At 43.2% G+C, this 22,513-nt stretch overlaps 1 protein-coding gene across 1 annotated transcript in view; it reads left to right on the forward strand.

Annotated features, from left to right (window-relative positions):
* The first annotated feature begins 1,506 nt into the window (after positions 1-1,506).
* PDE11A (phosphodiesterase 11A) overlaps positions 1,507-22,513 on the forward strand; it is a 300,134-nt gene continuing 279,127 nt past the window's right edge. Inside the window, exon 1 of the mRNA XM_061608380.1 lies at positions 1,507-3,043. Within this exon, the coding sequence (XP_061464364.1) occupies positions 2,126-3,043 (918 nt within the window). The 5' untranslated portion in view covers positions 1,507-2,125. The remainder of the gene's footprint in view (positions 3,044-22,513) is intronic.

Genomic DNA, 22,513 nt, shown 5'->3' on the forward strand with positions numbered 1-22,513 from the left:
AGGCACTCATTGTTTATTTTAGTCACATGTGTTTTTTTTCCAGGGCTGAGCCCTGGCATCCAAGACAGAACCCGGGGTTTAAATTAAGCCTCTACCTAAAAACCAGACAGTCTCTCAGGTGGTATAGCAAGGCTGTGTGCTAGCTTTCATTGAGAAGGCTTGACATCTCATTCATAATTTTTTGAAATCGTTTTCATTCACGTCCCTGCACAGAATACGTTTTCCACGTGCTGGGATCCAAGGCTTTAGGTTCCCCAGAATTTTTGCGTAGGCATCGATTTAGCCATTAAATGTGCTTCTCCACGTGTGTATAAAAATAGCTCCACGTCCGTCTGTCTCAGTGGATGCGGTCGGATTTTCGTCTTGCGGCAGGAGGCGCGGAAGCCGCGCGTGTTTGCTGTTCCTTCATCGTAATCGGACCTTGAGACCCGCACATTTCCATGGAAATGTGACCACGTGCGCGCAGCCGCTTCAGGGGGAAACTCCCTGTGTAAAAGTCAGCTGGCACAGCGGCGCTTTCCCGTCTCTCTGTGTGTATTATAATCATCGCATACAATCCCCCGCTCCCGCCCACGTTGCTCCTCCTCTGTGGGGAAAAGATGCGATTACATTCCTGAGCTTCATGAATGCCATTAAAACGAGCGTGACAGATTGATTTTAATAAGTTAAAGGATAACGGTCAAGCTGAAAATCAAGGCTACAAACCTACCTACGCTCACTTACTTGGGAGCAAATCCCATTGAACCCTCAGGCACTCACGTCCAAGTAAACCTGCACTGGGATCGGGCGGCACGAGGGATTTCCTCCTTATTGGACGTATCCTTTCTTAGTGGTTTCCAGATTGACGTCAGAGAATAGCAACATGACTTTTGAGATAAAAAGCATCTTCTGCCTATCCCTCCGACTCCTCAACAAGCAGCGAATCTTACAGGCCCCCTGCATCCTAAACACATCGGATTTTAAATAGGCTGACTCAAGTTATGGTTAGAATAAGCCTTGCTTGTCAGTGCATGCCATTAAAATCAGCAAGCTCCACTTCTCCATTCTTGTATTCAGAATTCGGGTGTACACTTAAGGCTCTTATACTAAAGAATCAGAAGTATGTTCTTTAGACATCTAACAAATACATATTTTAAAGAAAAGCAACCGAGTGTTTTTTTTTTAATTCTGTTTCTGAGGAACAAATGCACAGAAGACACGTCCTCAGACAAAAGGGCACGTGGTCACTAATACACACACACATACGAAACATCTTTTTAAATTCTCTCTTTCTCGTCCAGAATCTAATTAGGCATCCCACGACAATCAATAGCTGCCCAGCAGCACCTCTCAGAGAGTTTGCATTTCTTAACGGAAGACCTGGAATGCGTTGAAATTTCCCTTCTTGAGGCATGACACCAGTGGTGCAACTTCCCCCTTACTACTGATGCTAACGCGTTGTGAAGGGAGGGGGGGAAGGAGAGAAGATTTGCACCGTACAGCCTCAAGCATCATCCGCCGCCCCCCTCCAAACCCCTTCATTCATTCTGCTGCTCACGCTCCAACAAGGATCGACTGCCGACGCGATCACCTCTAGAAAGAGAAGATGCTACAGTGACTGCTGCCTCTCTTCGCCACCGGCTTTCTCTCTGCCGCCGCGGCCTCCCCTCCCTCTCGGCTCACGCGTCCTCCCTCCCCGCCCTGCCTCCTTAGTGGTCCGCCGGCTGGGTTGCGCAGGAGCCGCCGACAGCAAGAGCAGCAGTTAAGCAGAGAGCTTTGACGTGCATCTCCAGAGAAACAGCGGCAGCTCCTTTCAAGTAAGCGAGAGGGAAAGGGCGGGAGAAGCCCGCAGGGTCTGCCTGGACATGAGACGAGGGGGTGGCGCCGAACAGGAGCTAGAAGCAAGGTGAGGAGCTCGTGGTAGGAAAAGAACAGAAGAGGGGGCATTGGCCAAGGCTAGGAGGCGGATGGCTCGGCCTTGTGGGTCCTATTGCTTGCTCCAACAGAGGGCGGGAAACCTCGGGCAGCTTCGGATATACCACGTGGTGAGTGCCCTGGGTTTTTCTCGGGACCTCGGACGCTGATAGGAGCGAGTGCAGCGGCGACTCTGTATTGCTACAGCTCCCCACGTTTTTTGACATGAGGTATGAGTGATTTAAGACTTGGCGGCGAAAAAGTTTGCGAGTGGATATCCTCTTTGGGGGAGCAGGGAGCATTAGGTGGAGGTAAGACAATGTCAGCTCCCACCAGCTTGGACTTTGCTGCAGTGGAAAGTTTCCTAGATGGGCACCCGGAGCTGGTGGAGAAGTGGCTGAAGAGGAGAAACTCCCTCCTCAGCCAGGCGGCTCCCAATCCCGGCGGCGAGGCAGAAGAGCGGCCGAACAGTCACGGCAACGGCACCCCATCGCTGAGAGCCGCCGCCACCAGCTCCTCTTTCAGCTGGGGCGGCGGTGCAGCAGCTTCGGAGACTGCGGCCGGCGGGCTGCAGCGGCGGGCGTCGCAGAAAGAGCTAAGGAAAAGTTTCGCGCGCTCCAAGGCCATCCACGTGAACCTGACTTATGACGAGCACGTCCATGCCCGGGCTCAGGAGCCGTTGAGTAGCATGAGGAGAAGGGCGCTGCTGAGGAAGGCCAGTTCCCTGCCGCCCACCACAGCTAACATCCTCAGTGCGCTGCTCGAGTCCCGGGTCAACCTCCCCCAGTACCCGCCCACCGCCCTGGACTACAAGCGCCACCTCAAGGAGCACAACGAGCGGCAATTCTTCCTGGAGCTCGTCAAGGACATCTCCAACGACTTAGACCTCAGCGCCCTCAGCTACAAGATCCTCATTTTTGTCTGCCTCATGGTGGACGCCGACAGGGGCTCCCTCTTCCTAGTGGAAGGCGGCGCCGGTGGCGGCAAGAAGAGCCTCGTCTCCAAGGTCTTCGACGTGCACGCCGGCACCCCATTGCTGCCTTGCTACAGCGCTGAGAACTCCAATGAAGTGCAGGTGCCCTGGGGCAAAGGGATCATCGGCTATGTGGCCCAGCATGGCGAGACGGTTAATATTCCCGACGCTTACCAGGTAGGGCTCTCTTTGCCAAGGCCAGGCTCACCAGAGCATTTGCTTTTGGATGCCTGGTGTTTCTATCCCGTCTTTCCGCCAATCAGCTCCCAAGGCAACTTATGCGGCAACAACCAAATAAAGACAGATACCACCATCGCAGTAAGACGAGGAACAAGCTGGTATACAAAATAAAGCTCTAACACAAATTGGCTAAACACACACAGAAACAGCCAAATTCTTAAATATCCTGTTCAGTAGCATCATTGGAAGAGGGCCAAGCTCCCTTGTTTGCTTTCAAAACCTAGGCCAGAGGTAGGGAACCTATGTCCCTCAGATGTTGTTGGACAACTTGTCCTTGACCATTGGCCATGCTAGTTGGGGCTGATAGGAGGAGTTACAGTTATCTGTAAAATCCAGTATACATAAGACTTGCTGACTTCATTGTGGGAAACTTGGGCTTAGGTCCTTACTGGGTTGCCAAGGTCACTGAATGGCCTTGAGAAAGTCCTTATCCTGACTTGACTTGCCTAATCTGGCAGAGTTGTTGTGAGACTTAACAGTACAATCCTAGAAGTAAGTTTGAGTTCAATGTGGTTTACTCCTGGAAAAGTGTACCCTAAAACGGGTCTTTGATCTTTTCAGAGGAGGAACAGGATGCAAGCATAACAGATAAATACATTATTCATCGCCTGAGCTGGCAAAATATTCTTTAATTTCAGAATGTAATTTGAACCAAATTCTTTGTTGCCAACCATGTGCAGGAATGCAGAAAAAAGTCCAAATTCCTAGCCACCATGATCAAATAATTAGGAACCAGCATCAGATTCCTAGAATTTTTTCCAGCCTTGTTTACATCACAATTTTGTATTCCACAGTTCATTCACATAAAGCAGATTTGCAGTGGTGTGGATCATATTATAATTTGTGATAATTATTCAGGTTACCATGAACAAATCCAGGCTAAAAAACACACACCGCTACACATGTTCTTTGAATATGCCCTTATTGAACTTTTGATCCATATGTGGAGCACTTCTTAAGTTTTATAGTCAGGCTCAGATACCTGAATACTGCATACATATACAGGGTGTAAATTTGATGGGAGCATGTGTGATTTAATTGCTACAGTGTCCTTTCAAAATACACACTATCAAGGGCCTGGTCCTCTCCTGCTCACCATTTGCAAGTACATTGATTTGTACACACTCGCATCATACAAAACTCACGCTTCATGCACGTATTTTGCATTTAGTTATCTAATACTATGTATCCAACATAAATAAGTCGCCCCTAGTGGTTGACAGTTGGAAACCAGGTGGTGGCAGTAGTTTGAATTAATTGGAGTAAAAGATGGTGATCTTGTGTATGTGGCTAAATAAGGCTTGACACTGCTGTTGCTGTAATGCTTTATTTTAAATACACTTTGACAGTGTGGTATAGAGTGGATGCCATTATGGACAAATGTTAGGTGGCCTTTCCACCTCAATTCTCCCTTGTCTAAAATGGGAATAGTGAATAATATAGATGGAAGCTACAAAAGTCCTGATCTTTGAAAACATCAAATCATAGAGTTGAAGGGATTCTCAAAGGTCATCTACTTCAACCCCCTGCCATTGCAGGAAAGCCATAGCTACAGCATCCGTGAGGCGGCCATCTAGCCTCTGTTTTAAAACCTCCAATAAAGGATTGTGTATTACCTCCTGATGCAGTTTGTAAGGAACTTCAGGAAGTACTGGTCGTTTTTCTTTGGTAGCAAAGAAGTACAATGTGGTACTTGGTTCAGCTGAGCTGGAAATTGAATTTGATGCTACCTATAGTCACTTTTGATACAAGAAAAGGAAATATCACTTATTCTCCCAATGATAAGACCCACAAAATTTTCTGAAAACTCTCCCTTTCCCCTCTGTGCTCAGGCATTGGAAAGCCTTATTGGGTGCATTGGAGAGTTCACTGGGGAGAGTCTGCAGGATATAAGAATAGCCTTGCTGGTTCAAATGTTTCTGGGCAGCCCACAAACAGGGCCTGAAGGGAATAGTCCTCCCTTGCTATTGCTTCCTAGCAACTAGTATTCAGAGCCATAATGCCTCCAACACTGGAGGTTGTTTAGTTAAAGATTCAAAAACTAATCATTTAATTTATCTAGTCTTCCTTGCTCCCAATCTAAGACCATGACTGTTGACATATTTTTTTGGTAGTGAGTTCCATAAATTGATTGTTTATGTTGTATGGAGAATTTTATAAATCTATTGTATTCCCCTCTGGTCATCTTCCCCCACTCCAAACATTCTGGCACTGGCTCCTCATCTAGTGCAGCTAGGTCACTGGCATGGAGTCTGAGCCAAAAGATCCAGCCATATTTCCCTCCTGTTTCCAGAACTAAAGCAAGGCTCATCTCTCATGATGGATTCATTGGACTCTAAGGCAGGTGGGAAACCTTTTTTAAGCTGAGGGTTTGACATCAGTGAAAAGCTGTCCAGGCTGTATTCCAATAGTGGGCAAGGCCAGAGACACACACAGCCTCCAGTTCCAGTCAGCCAATAATGGAAGGTTTTATTTTCTTCACTCTTCCCTGCACACAAAGTATATCAAATTTTACTTGATATTTTTTGGGTTGCCGACTTCCAATAGTTCTTGCCATGGTAAGAAGTGGGAGGGGGCTTAAGCACTACAGATGCTCTCTGGTGGTCATTGGTGAGCACCTTCAGTAGTTGGCAAAGCACTGGTAATGATCACCAAGCACTTCTGATGGTTCCTGAGGCTGAGAAGGAGGACGAGCACTGGCGATGCTCCTCTGCTCATCTCTGCTCCAGAAGTGCTCCCACAAAGATTCCTGAGTGCTTCAGTGAAGATTCCTGAGTGGTTCCAGCACCAGTCTGAAGAATGCTACTACTGAAACTGCTCTCATCAGACTTTGTGTGGTTAGTGATTTCCCCCCCCCGGGACAATAGTGCCACTAAGCAGTGAAGTCCACTGTGCTAGCCTCCTGTGTGGTTCACTGGGGAGGTGTTCCCGCCCCCGCAATGCCTCCCTCACTAACGCTGCTGATAAATGCAGTAGAATGGTGGCAGGCCATTTGGAAGGCTTGATGGGCCAGATCCAGTCCATGGTCTTTTTTTTCCCCCCCCAATTAATTTTTATTCAAATTTTCAAAACCAAAACAATACAAAAAGAAAAAACACAAATCAATAACTAATACAATAAAAAAAGAATATATATATATATAAAAATATTGACTTCCGATTTGTCATAGTTCAGCTATAAATCTATAATATATAACAAGCCTGTCTCTTAATAGATTATAAAATCACCTTCCTCCAGCAGTTATCTTAATTGGTTTTAAATCTCATTAACATCATATCATTTTATTCTTCCACAAAAAGTCAAAGAGAAGTTTCCAATCCTTGAGATATATGTCCATCAATTTTTTTTCTAGATAAACATGTCAATTAATCCAACTGATCAAGTCTACTAAGTCCAGTAATTTCAAATCGCTCTTCTTCCATTATCCGTATTGGTTCCATCTTCCATCTTTACGCACCCAATAATCTTGCTGTCATAGTCATATAATAAGAGTCTGATAGGAATTTCCTTTATCACAGATATTTTCTTGCCATCAATTCCGAACGTATCACTGAAGTATTGTTGCAAAGCCGCATCTCTGTTCCTCTTTTTTACATGATACACTAGCACATCTCTTGAAGATTTTTCCATTGACACAAAACCGGGATTAATTCTGTTAACTTTCTCCATTTCAAGTTCCATCAAATCCTTCCAGTCCAGGAATTTTTTTGAACCGATAATATCTTTATCTCCAATCTCTTCAATTCCTTCAGGGACAGCGCTGAGTTCCAAACCGTAATATTTGTCTCCAGGATCCATCACAGCCAGGAAATCCAAATCTTTTTCCATGTCCATATTTAATCCAATCTCCATAGTTCGAACCTTGCCTTTAATTTCTCTTTCATCCTTTTTTGGTTTTCCAGATCTATCTTTATTCTCCTTTCTCATAGAATCCTGAATTTCTTTCAGCTCCTGTCTCATTTCGTCAAATTCAATTCTCCATGCTTGACTATTATTTCTCAGTTCTTGTTTTATTGACTTAATCCCATTCATTATTTTCTGAAACATGTCTAAAGATAAAGTCCCTTCTTGTACATCCATGATCTTCTTAATTGTCATTCTTAAAGCCAAAGGAACAAAACTCCTTCAATTTTCAATGTCTCAAGCAAAGAGCAGTTTATTTCTTTATCCAGTTACAAAGGAGTTAATCTTTCAAACCAACTGGCGTCACACTCTAGACAGCCCTTATCTCTTATATGCCCAGAAGTGCAAAAACAGCTTTAGTTCACAGCGTCCAATTAACTAGTAGCAGAAAGAATGAGCAGATTCGTCAAAAAAAAAAGTAGATCAGAAAAAATAGTCCCAGACATATATTACACAAAAGTCTTATAAATCAAAAAGAATTTTCTTTTCTCTTCCAATCAGAAACCCCTCATCCGTTGTAATCTTTATAATGCTATTTTCCATGTCAGCTTTTTGCAATAAAAAAAAAGATAGGCTATTTTTATTTTCTTCCCCCTTAGTTCCGTGAGTAAAAGAGAAGGAAAGTTTTGACTCACCCAGGTTTTCTTAATTGCTGGTTCTCTGACAAATCTCTTTAGCTGTATAGATAAGAAAGTAATAAATGTAGACAGAAGAATGCTTGCCTGTTGGTCCGTTCTTCTTTAAAGAAAAAAAAAACGGGTCACTTGTTCAGCTGAGCTAGCTAGAAATCCGCGCTCCGTCCGAGCTGCTGGAAGACCTTCTTTCACAGACAATTCTGACGAATTCCAGTCTCCAACAATCACAACAAAGCTGTGTGGGAAATCTCACGTTTCTTCCTTATCCGGAAGAAATTATCCCCAGTCAAAAAAGACCCTTCTGACTGGATTTAAAGCTGAAAAAGTTTCATCCAAGACGGGAGCCCGTCTCAGAGGCTGCACAGGCGGAGGGATCCTCCTGGGAAGTCCAGATCCAGTCCATGGTCTGATGGTTTTCCCAGTCTTGCTCTTAGAGTTTAAGGAGCTGAAGCCATTATACTTTGAAGATATGTGAGGAGGTATGGACTTTGGAATTGACTAAGGATTCACTTTGCAAGGAAAAGATATAATTATCCATATTGCAATCTTCTCCTAGAAGCCAAACTATCAATTTCACAGCTTTCTTCTTTTCCTCTTTGAAATTTAATCTGGAGGATTAAGTCCTGTTGTTTTTCTGTTCCAGAAAACATTGTACAAGGCACTGGGTTACAGAGTGGAGTCCCAGAGGAGTAGGAAAAAGCAATAATGATCAATTTCTAAAGTCAAACAAGTGTGAGATCCTGAGCTTCCTAGTTACCCAATCTCAGGCATATGGAGACTGGCCTATTTTAAGGGAAAGGCACTCTGCTGAAAGACCCCTTTTTACTATGACTTCATGTCATTCAGGGCTGAATCCTGCCATTGAAAATAACCGGGTTGCCAAGTGACAGGCATTAGACTGCTTCTATTAAATCACATACCCTCTTACCCTGTGGGCTGCTTTCAGACAGCTACCCTCCCCTTATACACAGGGATGAACACAACAATAGAACAGTTAGATGGCCTCCCTTGAAGCTACAGGTGTAGTGAATCCCACAGAACACAGACTGTTCAGCACAGGAGATCAGAGGCCCTTTGCTTGGGCTGTCAGTGCACTCTTTTACATGCCATTTTATCATGTTCGTTCAAATCAGTCCTTTTTCCCAGGAAACCATTCCAGTTTTTCCAGTTCTATTGCTGCATTTATCTGAAATTATTTTTAGAAAGCAAATAGTATTGAATACATAGTAATACTCCCTTTGAGGTAAACACCCACAGCAAACAGTATTGCATACAGTATTCCATTTGAGGGTCAATCATTGATTTTTATCCCAGCATTATAATTTTCCTTATTCCATTCTTCATACATCCTTGACAGCATTTACCTGTCACAGTGATGGATAACATTAGGCTCAAGGCTCTGTGAAGCACATGGTGCACCAGCCTAATGTTGAATGAGGCATAAATAAGGAGAAGGGTGGCCGGAATAAGAACGCAAAGATTCAGTATCAAGAGAGCAGACCCTGCCACAGCAGAGCAAACTTTCTTAATTGTATAAATTTTATTTTCTTTTTCCTTCCAATTATGATACAAAACTGTGAAAGAAAAGTGGGGGGAAAAGTCATTTCTTTTGCATAACCCACAATCTTTATTTTATATACCAAAGTTCTGTTTTCCAAATGTGTCTAAAAACATATACTAACTTCATTAGAGAAAATGTGGAGTATATAGTATAAATAAAAATAAAATATTGAGTCTGAAGATGACATCACCCAATTCTGCCCCCCTTAAGGCAAAATCTGCCAGCCAGAAGGACAGCACAGTACCCTAGGCTGTGTGGACCGCTGTGGTGAACCCAGCACAAGTCCAGACATCTGCACATCTGGGGAATCTCCTTTTTACCCCACAGGCAGTCTGCAAACACTAACCCTTTTGACAAGCAAGCAAGGAAGGAAGGATGAAAAATCCAGCATAGCACCCAGCCAGTTTTGCAGCTCACCTAAGCAGACCTGAATGGAGAATCATGAGGAAGGTTTTACTTGGGGAATAAGGCCTTTGTGAGAAGAATGAGCTTTTTGTCAGGGAGAAGTCATCATGGGAGCCACAAATGTTACTGTTATAAGAAACAAAGCTGGGACCCTCCCCCCATGAATAGCTTATTGGCATAAAGCACTGATATGCTACCAATCATTATAATAATGTGTTTTTAAAAATCGAAGTCCTGCCTCTCTGTGTGAGCATGTGGAGCTAAGTCAAAACCCATATTTTACATGTTCAGCTAGCAGCCATCTTGTCAGAGGTACATAAGGGGAGGCAAGAGGACTAGAACCTACACCTTGCACCGTTCTCTTAACTTGACAGAGAAAGGCTATATCATGGAGCATCTCCCACTGGCCAAAGTCACAAACAGACAGGAAGGGCTGTAGCTCAGTGGTAGAGCGCATTCTTTGCATGCAAAAAGCCCCAGGTTCAGTTCCTGGTATAGGTTGGGAAAGACCTCTGCCTAAAACTGTAGAGAATTGCTGCCAGTCAGTGTAGAGCTGTAAACCGCCCAGAGAGCTTCGGCTATGGGGCAGTATATAAATGTAATAAATAAATAAATAAAACAGAGCAGAGGTGGCTTAAATTTATCCGGCTGAGGGTTGAACTGACTCATGGTAAACTCTGAGGGGTGCATGGTGAAGTGGGTGTGGCCAAGGCAGAAAAGTTGGTGTTGCTAAGATGGAATATTAATACTGTTCATTTCATTCCATCCAAAATCAGTCTGTTCCCTTCAATTCTGTTTGAATATTTTTTTACTTTTACTTTTTATTTTAGTTTTAATGGACTATTTTCATCATCATCATCATCTTCACCATCATCCTGTTTTCCATCCAGTCTGTTAGTTCCCTTAAATCCCCCAAACTCATTCTATTTGTATTTTCTTTTAATTTTTTTCTTTTTAAACTGATTATTATTTGTTGTTATTATTCCTTCACATTTTCCCTTCCCCCATCCAAAATGCCCTCAAATACATTTAATTTGCTCACCATGTGATTGATAGTAATGCTGACTTCATTATATCTTTTCATTTATATTGTTTCTGTTCATGTCACTTCTATGTACTGCTGGCTGCATTGTTTCTCTTCTTTGATGCCATCATCAGCACTTGGGAATTATTGGTAATCATCAGCTGCTGAAGGCACCACAGTGGGAGAAAAAATGTAGCCAGCGCTGAATATAAGTGAAGTAAATAGACTGCTAGTAAATAGCATTCTTAATAACACACCCAGAAGAAGCAACAGGAAAGAAGCTCCAGTTGACTTGAAAGTGGCAAAAATTACCCAAGGGCACATGAAGAAGCCTAATGAAGGCAATTAAGAATGAAAGCGTTTATGGGAAATGGCCATCCTGCCCCCAGTGCATACACATACACACAAATCTAGTCTTGAAAGCAATTAAGAAATAGTGCTGAAATAAATAAAGGCTTTAGGAGAACTTAAATAATTGATTTTAAAAAATTGATCCAAAATGTATTTAGTTTTGTTGTTTTTAAAGGTATTCAGGTGAATTGTCTTTTCCTCACCCAGATGGTTAAGTCACACCCACTAGTGTGTGCAAACACAGAAAAAGCACAATATACCTGGTAGTGTAGAAAGTCAATTGCGATTCCACATATAGCTTCAAGTAGAAGGGAAAAGTTTGAATAGTTAGCATAAGGAGCTGTCTATTGGAAAGCACCCTTAGAAGGTGGAGAAGCAGAAGGTGTAGCACTGTAGAAGCTAACCACATGCTTTAAAGTTGTCTGTGAGACCATTGAAGGTTAATAATTTCATACACACCAACCAGGACTTGTTAGGAAGGGGTTGCTGTCCTGTGCACCAGACCTCCTAGCATTTACTAGGACGGGTGAGGTGGCAGGGAAGCTGGTATTGTGCAGACATATCAGCAGGAGTGCCAGATTTGCTCTACTGATCCTCTTGTCTTCCTCCCAGTAAGTGTCAGCGACTCCACTGAGGGGAGGGCAGGTGCTTGGTGCTGCCCCTTCTCACCAGCTGCTCCTGATACCAACATTTCACAGACAAAAGTAGAGACATACCTCATTTACAATAGGATCACTGAATATTCTCTCCCCCCTCACCGACCACCTCCTTACAGATATTAAAATGTGGTGTTGTGGTTAGAATGTAGGACTAGGACCTGGGAGACCAGGGTTCAAATTCAGCCATGAAGTTTGTTGGGTAACCTTAGACCAGTCACAGTCTCTCAACCTAACCTTCATCATAGGATTGTTGTGAGGATAAAATAGAGCGAGAGGAGAACCATATAGGCCACTTTGAGATCCTTGGAGAAAAGGTCAGATTTAAATGAAATAAATAAAAATGAATAAATACCACTCACTGCTAAAGGCTCTAGTTTGCTCTGCAATAACCAACCCTTCACTATTTTTGTATTGTTCTTTTGACTAATGATATGATTGACCTACAATATGTTACGACCAGTTCAAAATGAGCTTAGCCAGCATTATACAGCCACGAGAGTGCTGTATACTATAGCCAGCGTGGATTTTTTACATTCCACAATGTTAAATTGAAAATACCCCCATGCCATTCTGATGCTTCCCATAAGCTCATTTCAAAGCAAAACCTTACAAAACTTACAGTCCTGAACTCAGAAACGCTTGTTTAACAACCCTCTCAATTTTCATGGTGATACACAAAACAGTCAGAGAGAATCAAGAGTTCAAAGTTTAAAAAGAGAGAGAAAAACGTCAGAGCCCTTTTGGACTTTTTTCTGCCAGAGTTCTCATAATCTGTTGAAATTCATTAAAAATCAGCCATGTTCACAGAGTACCTGTAATCCTAATACTGACCTTGCCCCATACTCTGACCTTCATCTTCTGCAGTTTAAAAGTTAAAAAAATGCCTGGCTGATTTTTAATTAATTTAAGATATTTTGGCTTGAAGCCAATGATAACTCGGGGCATGCTCAGTAAGAACTAACTGTCAGTTCTAAAAGCCTCACAGCTGCTGGGCCACACCCACACCAGACTTGATTTCACTTGAGATGTCATGGCTTCCCTCAAAGAATCCTGGGAAGTGTAGTTTGTGAAGGGTGCTGAGAGGAGACTCCTATTCCCCTGAGAGAATAGTTTAACAGTCAGTCGCTCTGATTGAACATCTGTGAGAGGAACAGGGCGTCTCCTAGCAACTCTCAGCACCCTTCACTAACTACCCTTCCCAGGATTCTTTGAGAGAAGCCATGATTGTCCAAAGTGTAATAGAGGCCTGGTGTGGATGTGGCCAGGGACAGCTCTGTTTTAAATTTGGGTGGGAGGTAGGGTTGCCAGGTTCAGCGCCTGAGACTGATCCTGTATCTTTAGGAGAAGAGAAAGTCAGCCAAGTACAGGTGTTCTTGCAACATTGTAATGGGAAAAACCACAAGGTGGAATTCTCCCTTCCCCCTGCACAACTTTTAAAGATACAGAAGACCTCTTGATTGCCAGGCCAGGCTTCCAAGAGGTCTTCTGTATCTTTAAAAGTTTTGCAGGGGGAAAGGAGAATTTCACCTTGTGGTTTTTCCCATTACAGGGTTGCAAGAACACCTGCACTTGGCTGACATTCTCTTCTCCTAAAGATACAGGATCAGTCTCAGGCCCTGAACCTGGCAACCCTAGTGGGAGTCCACATGTGCCTGCTGTAGAATAAAAAGGTGGAGGAAACGCTGAAAAGCAATGATACTGTTCACAATGTTTTCCTTTTGGAAAGGAAAGTGGCTTCCCTTCTATTACCAGATTCTTCCAAGCTACACAGCAAGTGGATTGGACTGTGAAAGACCAACCCAAATTGTGTTTGTATTTTGACAACTTTGTAGGGCAGTCCAATATCTCAGAGAGGAGGTCAGGTCTCCTGCTCCCCTGGTACATTCACTATAGCTGCCCAATTTCCCTGCTTTTTAAAGTTTGATAGAAATATCTGTGGACTATAGGTACATTCTTAAACCGCAAGGTTTTTTGCCTATTAGTGAATATGAAATAGCAGTCTGTACACAGAATAGGCCTTAGTGTTCATGCACACATTTAAAATTGTGCACCAGGTAGAAAATGCATTAGTTCTCCATTTGGAGATGCAGCACCTTGAGACCCTGGGAAGGGAACAAAATCCTGAAGAATGATGACAACTCTGGCAATTCCCACTATCCTCTTTGTTTTTAAATCTACTGTATGTTTTAGTGATGCTGTGTCCAAAGGCAAGGGTAGTAGCACATGCTTTGCAGTCAAAATGTCCTAGGTTTAATCCAAGTACAACTGAGAGAGACTTGGGCCAGAAACTCTGGAGAGCAACTGCCAGTCACTATTGATGATACTGGGCTAGATTGACCAAAAATATAAGGCAGATACCTAGGGATATCAGGACTAAGGAAGTTGCTTAAGAAGCTTTAGCCCAGGGGAACACCAGAAGGTTGTGCACACGTGAGGCCCCAGGTTCACACCTGGGCTGCAGGTCTCCCACTGGAAAAGTCTAGAAAGAGCCACAGATACACCTGAGGGAGTGTAGTGCCAGAGGTGCATGGAGGAAGTGGGTCATGGACAAAGAGCCCTATGTAGCTAATTCCTTAGTTCACAGAACCCTCAGGTTGCCTTTTACAGGCATACCCCGCTTAACGTTGCCCCGCTTAACGTTGCATCGCTATAACATACATGCTCCATTCGTCCCCATACCCCGCTTAACGTTCACGCGCTTCGCAATAACGTATACTTTATTGCATGACGCTGCTGCCATCTAGTGGTGATTGCGTGCACTACAAGTGAAGACAATTGCTTCACTTAACGTTTATTTTCTCTTTAAGTATACTCTCCGGTCCCATTGTGAACGTTAAAGTGGGGTATGCCTGTATTTTGTCCAACACCCTTCATGTCATCTAGCCATTCCTCCCCTTTGCCCAGTAGCTTGATTAGCCATGCTTTCTGTTTATTGCCCCAGCAGACTAGGGTTGATTGAGAATTTTTATGTCCTGAATTGCAAAACAGACTGACCTGATCTACATCTCCTGGGCTAATGCATGGATCGGAACTTAATTATCCTTCAGGATTTTCAATTTTTGAAATTTTCAGTAGTTCAAAAAAGTACCAAAATGCATTTAAAATGTGTATTTTAGGATATGCACATTGACACAACTATGTTTATAAATGTGTATTTTATGATTAAGTATGTACTTAAATACATTTTTATGTAGATCATAAAGACAGTTTAATGTGGAAATGGAACATAACAGACTTATGAATGAACAAAGGGAAACTGTACTGAACAGAATTAGATTGATCCCTATGGCAGATATTGATATTAATCTTCCTTGCTCCACCCTCAGCCCAGCTGAATAATTCATCACACCAACATAAGTAGGGATTTTCTGAGCTGTTGAGAAACTGCTCCTTTTCTGTTGCTTGAGCTGAAGTGGCTAAAAGATGGAAAAGACGCAAACTCTGAGTCCTTGCTAGTTGTGGCACTTGAGGACTCTCTGGGTTTCCCTCTCTTCATTCTGCTCTGAATTTATATGACCTGAAGCTGGAATGGCACCTACCCGTGTCACCTACCCTATCATTTGAGTTATGGGTTCCCTGTCAGGTGTTTACAAATAGTGATGGAGGAGAAATTTGATTTTGTTTGCATTTAAATGAGAAACTACATGATTAATGCTTCATGAACCAATATGCAAATTGAAACATGGCTATCCTTCGTAATTTGCAGTTGCCCAAATTTTGTGATACAGTTCTCCAAGCAAACAATATGTACAAAAATGCATATATTGGGGAAAATGTGCATAAAATGCATATATTAATGAAAATAACATTTAAAATGTACTATATTAGGGAAAATTGCTTTCAGAAGTGTGCATCTTTGTCAAAACCTTTTAAAGAAAAATGTGTTTATCCATACTAAAATCGATACTAAAATGCTGATGACTTTTCATGAGGTTTTTTTTTGTAAATTGCATGGAAATGTGGAGAACTGAATATAAATTTGGAAAAATTAGAAATGTAGAGAAGTGAAATTCAGATTTGGTTGAAAAATTAGTTGGAATCCTATGATCTGTTGTGGCTGTGTAGGCAGAGCAAGAGGAAGATAGGTGGTGGTGGTTTTACATTCAGTGTGAGCAATTTGACATGTGTCACTGCTCTCAGAGGTGTAATATTATGCTGTTGCTTAGGGTGGAACTGAGGATCGAGGGAGGCTAGGATCCCAACTAAAACCTGGTCCTTCCCTGACAGATCTTTGCCCATTTTGGGGGTCTGGTGAAATGCCTGCAAAATGTTATGCCCATGTTACCTTATTGTGTTGGTGTATAGTCCCTGATGCTGATTTCTTCATGACCCACTAGGGCCAGGGACTTCCATATGGTTAAATATCTTTTAGTAGTTTTATTGTTTTTGGAGCAGAAATGAGATGAAACATCAGACGAACAAATAAAATGTTCCTTCCTGCCTCATAATTGTTCATTGTAGTAAGTTCTGGGTGATTCAGTTTGTTGTTGGGAAGGCCATGAATTCCACTGCACTCCATATGTAAGGTTGTATTTACCTAAGTTCTGCTAAGACTAACATTGAATGCCATCCATACAATATAAATTTGTTTGTAAGTGGTAACCAGGGCTGTGGAGTCGGTACACCAAATCTTTGACTCCGACTCCTCTATTTTCCTACTGTCCGATTCTGACTCCTTCATAAATGGCAAATGTATATTAACTAGTAATAACAAATTTTGTTGTTGTTCTGTAGCAACTTCAGTTTGTTCCTCAGTTGCTCAGTTGCAGGAGTGTGCTTTTCAGTTTCAAACATTCCTATATCTCTGAAGAGTTCTTCTAGCTGTTGGTCACCTTCATTATCTGCATTCATTAGTTTAATTGTACTTAGCATGTTTGAAGCATTGTCAGTTACAATACAAAGAACTTGTTCTTTTTTAAGTTCATAATCTTGCAGAACCTTTTCCACTAAGACCTGGAGAAACTCGCTGGTGTGATGAGCTTCTGCGTCTTTTACTCCCAGTGTCTTGGTAACTATTTCATTCTTGTCACAAACAAATCGGACACTGATGGCAAAATAGTTCCCTCTGTGGATGTGCAGGCATCCATTTTAAGAAATAGAAAGCGTCCTTTAAGAGTTTTTTTAAGTTCTTCCTTTTGGTTAAGGACTTCTTCAATCACTATTTTTCTAATACTATCTCTTTCCAGGGAAACACCAAGTTTGTGGGCCATTTCTTGTTATAATATTATAAGTTTTTATTTTGAAGTTGGAGTCGGTACATTTCTACCGACTCCGACTGCACCTGAAATTGCTTCCGACTCCATGACTCCAACTCCACAGCCCTGGTGGTAACAAAAATGTTGGATTTAATTAGTTAAATGCAGGTTTTCAGTCAATCTCTCAATTTATATTTTTGTCTCTATTAGATATATGACATTTTCATATTATTTAAACAAGTGGGACAGTTCCTCATATTAATTTTGTATAAAGAATAAAGGGGCTCTGTGATATTGGGCAAACACAAGCGAGCAACAGAAGTTCCTTTTCAGATCATTGTTAATGCTCACATTATGCTACTTAAAAATTAATAGCAGCTGTGGTGATTTTTTTGACAGTATCATTAATGGTGAATGCAGGTGACTGATGAACCATGAAGTGAAAAAGTGTCAGTGCTCTTTCTGAACAACAGATGGGTGTGGAGAAAAAGGGATATTTGAGCTTACTTTCTATGTGGGAGAGAACAATAGCCACAATGAAACTGGAAGTTCAGGTACTCAGTAAGAATGCTTTTAAAAAAAGACATTGCTTTAAATACGCAAATATTAGTAGTTTAATTTTTTTAAAAGCATGTTTTGGAACATAAACATGATTTTAGGGCAAGTATTATTATTTAATATCCAGCTTTTCACAGAATATTGGATATATTTGTCACTGTGCCCCCCAAGCCATCTGCTTTCCTTCCTTAGTGCCTGATCAAACTATAATTGAAATCAATAGAAAGCTTTACTGGTCATTCATTTTGAATTGGATTGTGTTCCTGGTGAAATATGGAGTAACCTGGAATTCCTCTGAAGTAAAGAATGCAGAAAACACTCAAGGCTTAGTAAAAAAGCAAGCCCTAAAATACATAGATCCTGACCTGTGCCTATAATTGCAGAAAAGCAATTATATTCATGCCAATATAGAGATCACTTGATCACCAACGTCTTAATTTCTAAAGAGACAGAAGGCAGAGCTCAAGACTTCCTGGAAGCAATGTGTTCTGGCTCAGAACTGTATGCATGCATATCCCTGTAAAATAAGCTGGAATCCTGCTGATCAGTTATTTAGCAGGGAGGAGGGAATCTAGCTTCCCAATAGCTGATGACATTATTACAGCTTCTTTTACAGGGCTACAGGCACACAGTTTAAGTTGCCAGGAAATTGCACAAACAGCACATGTTTATGTGCAGATAATTCCCTATCCCAGCTTGGGATATTGATGTACCTAGAACCTTGGAAGCATTGCCCTCTATTCCCAGGCATCTGGAGTCTGTTAATAGCTGTTAAGGGCTTACATATCAGACCAAAAAGTGTAATGATCACCACTTTACTAGTATTATTGGCAGTACAAGTTGCTTTGATATGGTGCAATTGATAATGGAGAAGCAAAATAGGGAGGGAGTACTTAATTCTTTTTGTGCCTGCATTTTTCCTCCCTCCAAATTGCACCACCCAATTTTAAAAAAATAATAATGATTCATTATGTTGTTTACCACACCCACAGTCTATCATTGAATTTTATACATACATTTAACAATGCCATACAAAAGTATATCAAGATATAATTGTTACATATAAAGTAAGTTTTACCCCCTTAATGGCTTTTCCACTAATGAGATCTTCAAACATTTGCCTTTGAATGTGGCTGCCATCAAATCCTACTGCCACAGTTCTACACCCACCCCTCACCCCTCATGCCTTAGGGTTGGCAAATGGTACTGTAGCATCAAGTGGGTTAGATTTGGCCCTCAGGCCTACTGGTTGCTGATGCTTACTAAAAGTGGCAGCAGTTTATCTAGTTTCAAAGTAAAACTGTATTCCATTTAATTAGTTTGTCTGTACAAAGCCGGGCAATTGATATGGCTTTGCTATGTTCTATCACCATTCTGGCAGCTGCACTCTCTGATAAGTCTGGCCATTAAACATCAGTCACTTGAATAAACAGCTCTTTTAAAGCCAGGTGAAAGCCACTCAGCTAGCCTTGATAGTTACTTTTATTTTGCTATTGTGGCTGTCCAAGATGGTGTCAGTGAGGTCTGTTCTATGTATAGGGCAGAATAAAGTGGCGGTAGAATCCTGAGAAGGTTGGACTTTCTGACTCAACACTGCAGGTAGAAGATCATGTTCCTCACATAACGATCTCTGTACAAGTAGAAAATTAGGCAAGAGAGCCAAGTGACCTAGAGCCTTCCTTGCTGATGTGATAATTTTGGGACTGAACCAAAATGGCTACCCTAATTCACCACCTCCATCTAAAGGTGACTGTCAGGACCCTTCCTGTCAGGATCCCACTTCAGGCCACCACCTGCTAGGATCCCACCTCAGGGTCCTGGTTTTTAAATGGTTCTCTCACAGGCTCTAGCAAAGATCTCTCAAGATCCCACTGCTAGGCAGCACCACCAGTCACTCCCAGTAATTCAATATTGCCTTGAGACTGTGCCTTAGTCTCCTCCAAGCCTATTGATACTTTGTGTCCGGGTGCACTTGCAGGCCACAACCCCCCTGTATCTTTGTGCCTATAAAGCATACAGCCCTGTGTTGCTCTGGATACCTGATGATGTTACACTATCTCTTCACCGCTACCACCATTGATACTGTTTCCCAACCTTGGTATATGCCCTGCCCACCCTTCTGGTCTGTGTAAACCCAGCCAAGGATCAGACATTAGGTAAACCAAGAAATATTTATTTATATACACAGGAATAACAAGATTACTTAAAGGTATAGTTTAAGAAGCGTATGGATTCATCAGATGCGTTACTCTTTATGTTACTAGTCGTCAATAACCTGCCTCACTACCAGCCTAATCCAATCCAACCCACAAAACCAACCAACAGCCTCCCTCAGAACTCCCACCAACAGAACCCCCTCTCAACTGTCATCCTCTCATTTATACCTTCAGACACTCAAACGCTCAGCCAATCATAATACAACATTCTCCAGCATTCCAGCCCATGTACTCCCCACTCACACTCAGTTCACTTACCATATACACTCTAATAAACCCGCACTTACCATATTTACAGTCATATATACAGGGACATCACAGTGACATATTGGGGTTGTCATTTCAATTGTTTTTGAAGGGGTTGGAGGTTACACTGCTTTGTCTGTTTTGGATGGAGGTGCTTTCCTGTCCCGTCCAGAGCCGGAAGGACAAGGCTGAAGCGTAGGTGCAAATAAATCTCGTTTTATTAGAGTAATGGATACATCAAAGGCATTCTGCTTCATAGAAAACCCTGCGCTAACTCACTAGAATCCCTAACTATACTCTAGACATGCTCTGCAGCGTGTGAAGGAAGTTGACTCAACGACTCCCCACTGTGAGCGGCAAGCTTAAGTAGGGAACGTTTTCGAATGTAATCTCTGACTCCTTCGTAATTCCTGTCTTTGCCCTGTCCGTTTCTCGCGGTGGCGGGAGCGAGGGGACAGGGGGCGTGTTTCCAACGGCTCCTGAGCAACGGGCTCGAGGTCAGGGGGTGGTGCCACACTGGTATCCTCCTGGGAACTGCTTGGCAAGGGAGGAGCTGGCACTGTCTCTGGAGCTTCCCCCCACAAGTCCTCTGCATCAGCTGGGGGTGGCACACTCTGTTCCTCGGAGAGTGCACTACCCGTGGGAACTGGCTGGAGTGCAGGCTGACCCCCCTCCCGCAAGGCCCTGCTCAGACTCAACAACTCCCAACCGCTTCTTCTGGCAGCGGAGGTGCCTGAAACTCATGCCTCCCCCCTCCCTGTCCCTTCTGGGTTAGCTGAGGCTCAACATTTCCAGAGCAAGAGTGCCTTCTTTTACTCCCTCGTCATTGGAAAGCTTTGTTTTATTTTTGGGGTAACTTTGTCTTGGGGCTCATCCAGATGGAGCGGGATAATCCACGTTTTCCATATCCGGTTTGTCATCTGACAGTCCTCACTTTGCCTGTTTGTTTGCTCTTTCCCAATAAAAAAACAGCTTTTTTTGCTCCCACACACGCAGCGAGAGGACCCGTACTTCTTCTCGCTTTTTCCCAGCTCCGCCCATAACACTCCCCCCTATCAGCCAATTAATCTGCAAAAATATGACGTATGCTCCTCTCCGCCTTTGCAACAAAGCACAACAAGGCACATGCACTTGTACGTATGAGCGCGAAAGTTTGAATTTCCTGATGGTTTGGTAGTAGTGGCTGTAATGGAGTTCCTTGTCGCTCACCACTCTGGAGCAGCACCGGCTGGGGGGGGTGTCTCCAGGTGCCCCTGACCATCCAGGGGGATTGTGGGCAGTGCAAGGGATCAGTGCTTGTAATCACCGGGCGAATCCCCCCGTAACCCTTGGGCTCATTCACTGCAGAGTTCAGCCCCGGACCGTTATGCGGCTCCGCGGCAGGAATGCTGCCCCTGAGGGAAGCAAACAGCCCCCCCCCACGGGTGGCTGCTCTTGGCTCGGGCAGGGAATGCGGGCAAACAGCCCCACATGCTGCTGTGTCAATCTGCGCTGAAGCGACCAGCACAGGCTTTGCGGTGTTCCCTCTGATAAAAGAAACATGCAAACCACTTATATGCCTATAATTCCTGTATTTTTGTTTGTTTGTATTTGCGATATTTCGCAAAAGCGACTGTATGCTTTTCTACCTTTACGCATATTAACATTTCTGGAGATACACATGATTGCAATTCCACTTATTTCTCCAGAACAGCAAGTAACAATGTGTCATGTCTAGGAAGGTAGACCACCAGTCTCTATGGTTGCGGGTGGCTGAGACGCTGTAGCAAACCACTTATATGCCAATAATTCCTGTGGGTTTTTTGCTTGAATTTGCGATATTTTGCAAAAGCGACTGTATGCTTTTCAGCTCAGCTGGGCTGCAGAGAACCTGCAGGCTGTGGTTGAAATTGACAAGACTCAAAAGAGAGTAGCCTTGCAGGCAGGAAAGCGAAATTGAGTAAGGGTGCCTGAGTGTCTGTAATCCAAGAGGAAAGCCTCTATTTCTCTTCTCTCCCCCTCTTCCTCGACTCTGGATGCCTGGAAGCAAAGACCAATACGTTCAAGAAGGGGTGGGAGGTGAGGGGTGGGAGGTGGAGGTTAGGCAAAGATAAATATTTTCTCCCTTGAAAAAGTTTCCAAACAACCACAATTGCAGATCTCACCCTGAGTGGCTGCCCAGTTTGCAGGCTGGCTAAAAATTAACCGCTGTTGCTGCTTCTGCACAAATGCGCTTTTTTGCATCTGTGCAGTAGAAGTTGCAGAGGGCCCCCCCAGCACCACACCATTGCTTTGATAGGTTCCTTTTTCCCGGGCTTTCCACGGACATTAGCGCACATGCGCAACAGTGGAAATGCGTGATTGGCTGAGAATGAGGGAAGGGATATGGGGAACCGCCCATCAAACGCCCACAGCTGTAAAGTCCGCGGTATTGCATCCAAGCGCCTGAAGGTACAGTGGATGATTCCCAGTTTAAAAAAGCAAATCGCATGATTTGCGGTATTGCAGGAGCAGATTTAACTGCGCGAAAATGCGCAAAAGCGTGCGGCGTCATATGAACGACCGAAAAATAATGAAAACACAAAGCGATCATGTCACACATTTTACAGTCGTCTGGATGAGCCCTTGGACTCAGCATTAAATTTCAAAGTCACCCACCTGATATTCAAATCTCT

The sequence above is a fragment of the Rhineura floridana genome, chromosome 2 (assembly GCF_030035675.1).
Source record: "Rhineura floridana isolate rRhiFlo1 chromosome 2, rRhiFlo1.hap2, whole genome shotgun sequence".
Lineage (NCBI taxonomy): Eukaryota > Metazoa > Chordata > Lepidosauria > Squamata > Rhineuridae > Rhineura > Rhineura floridana.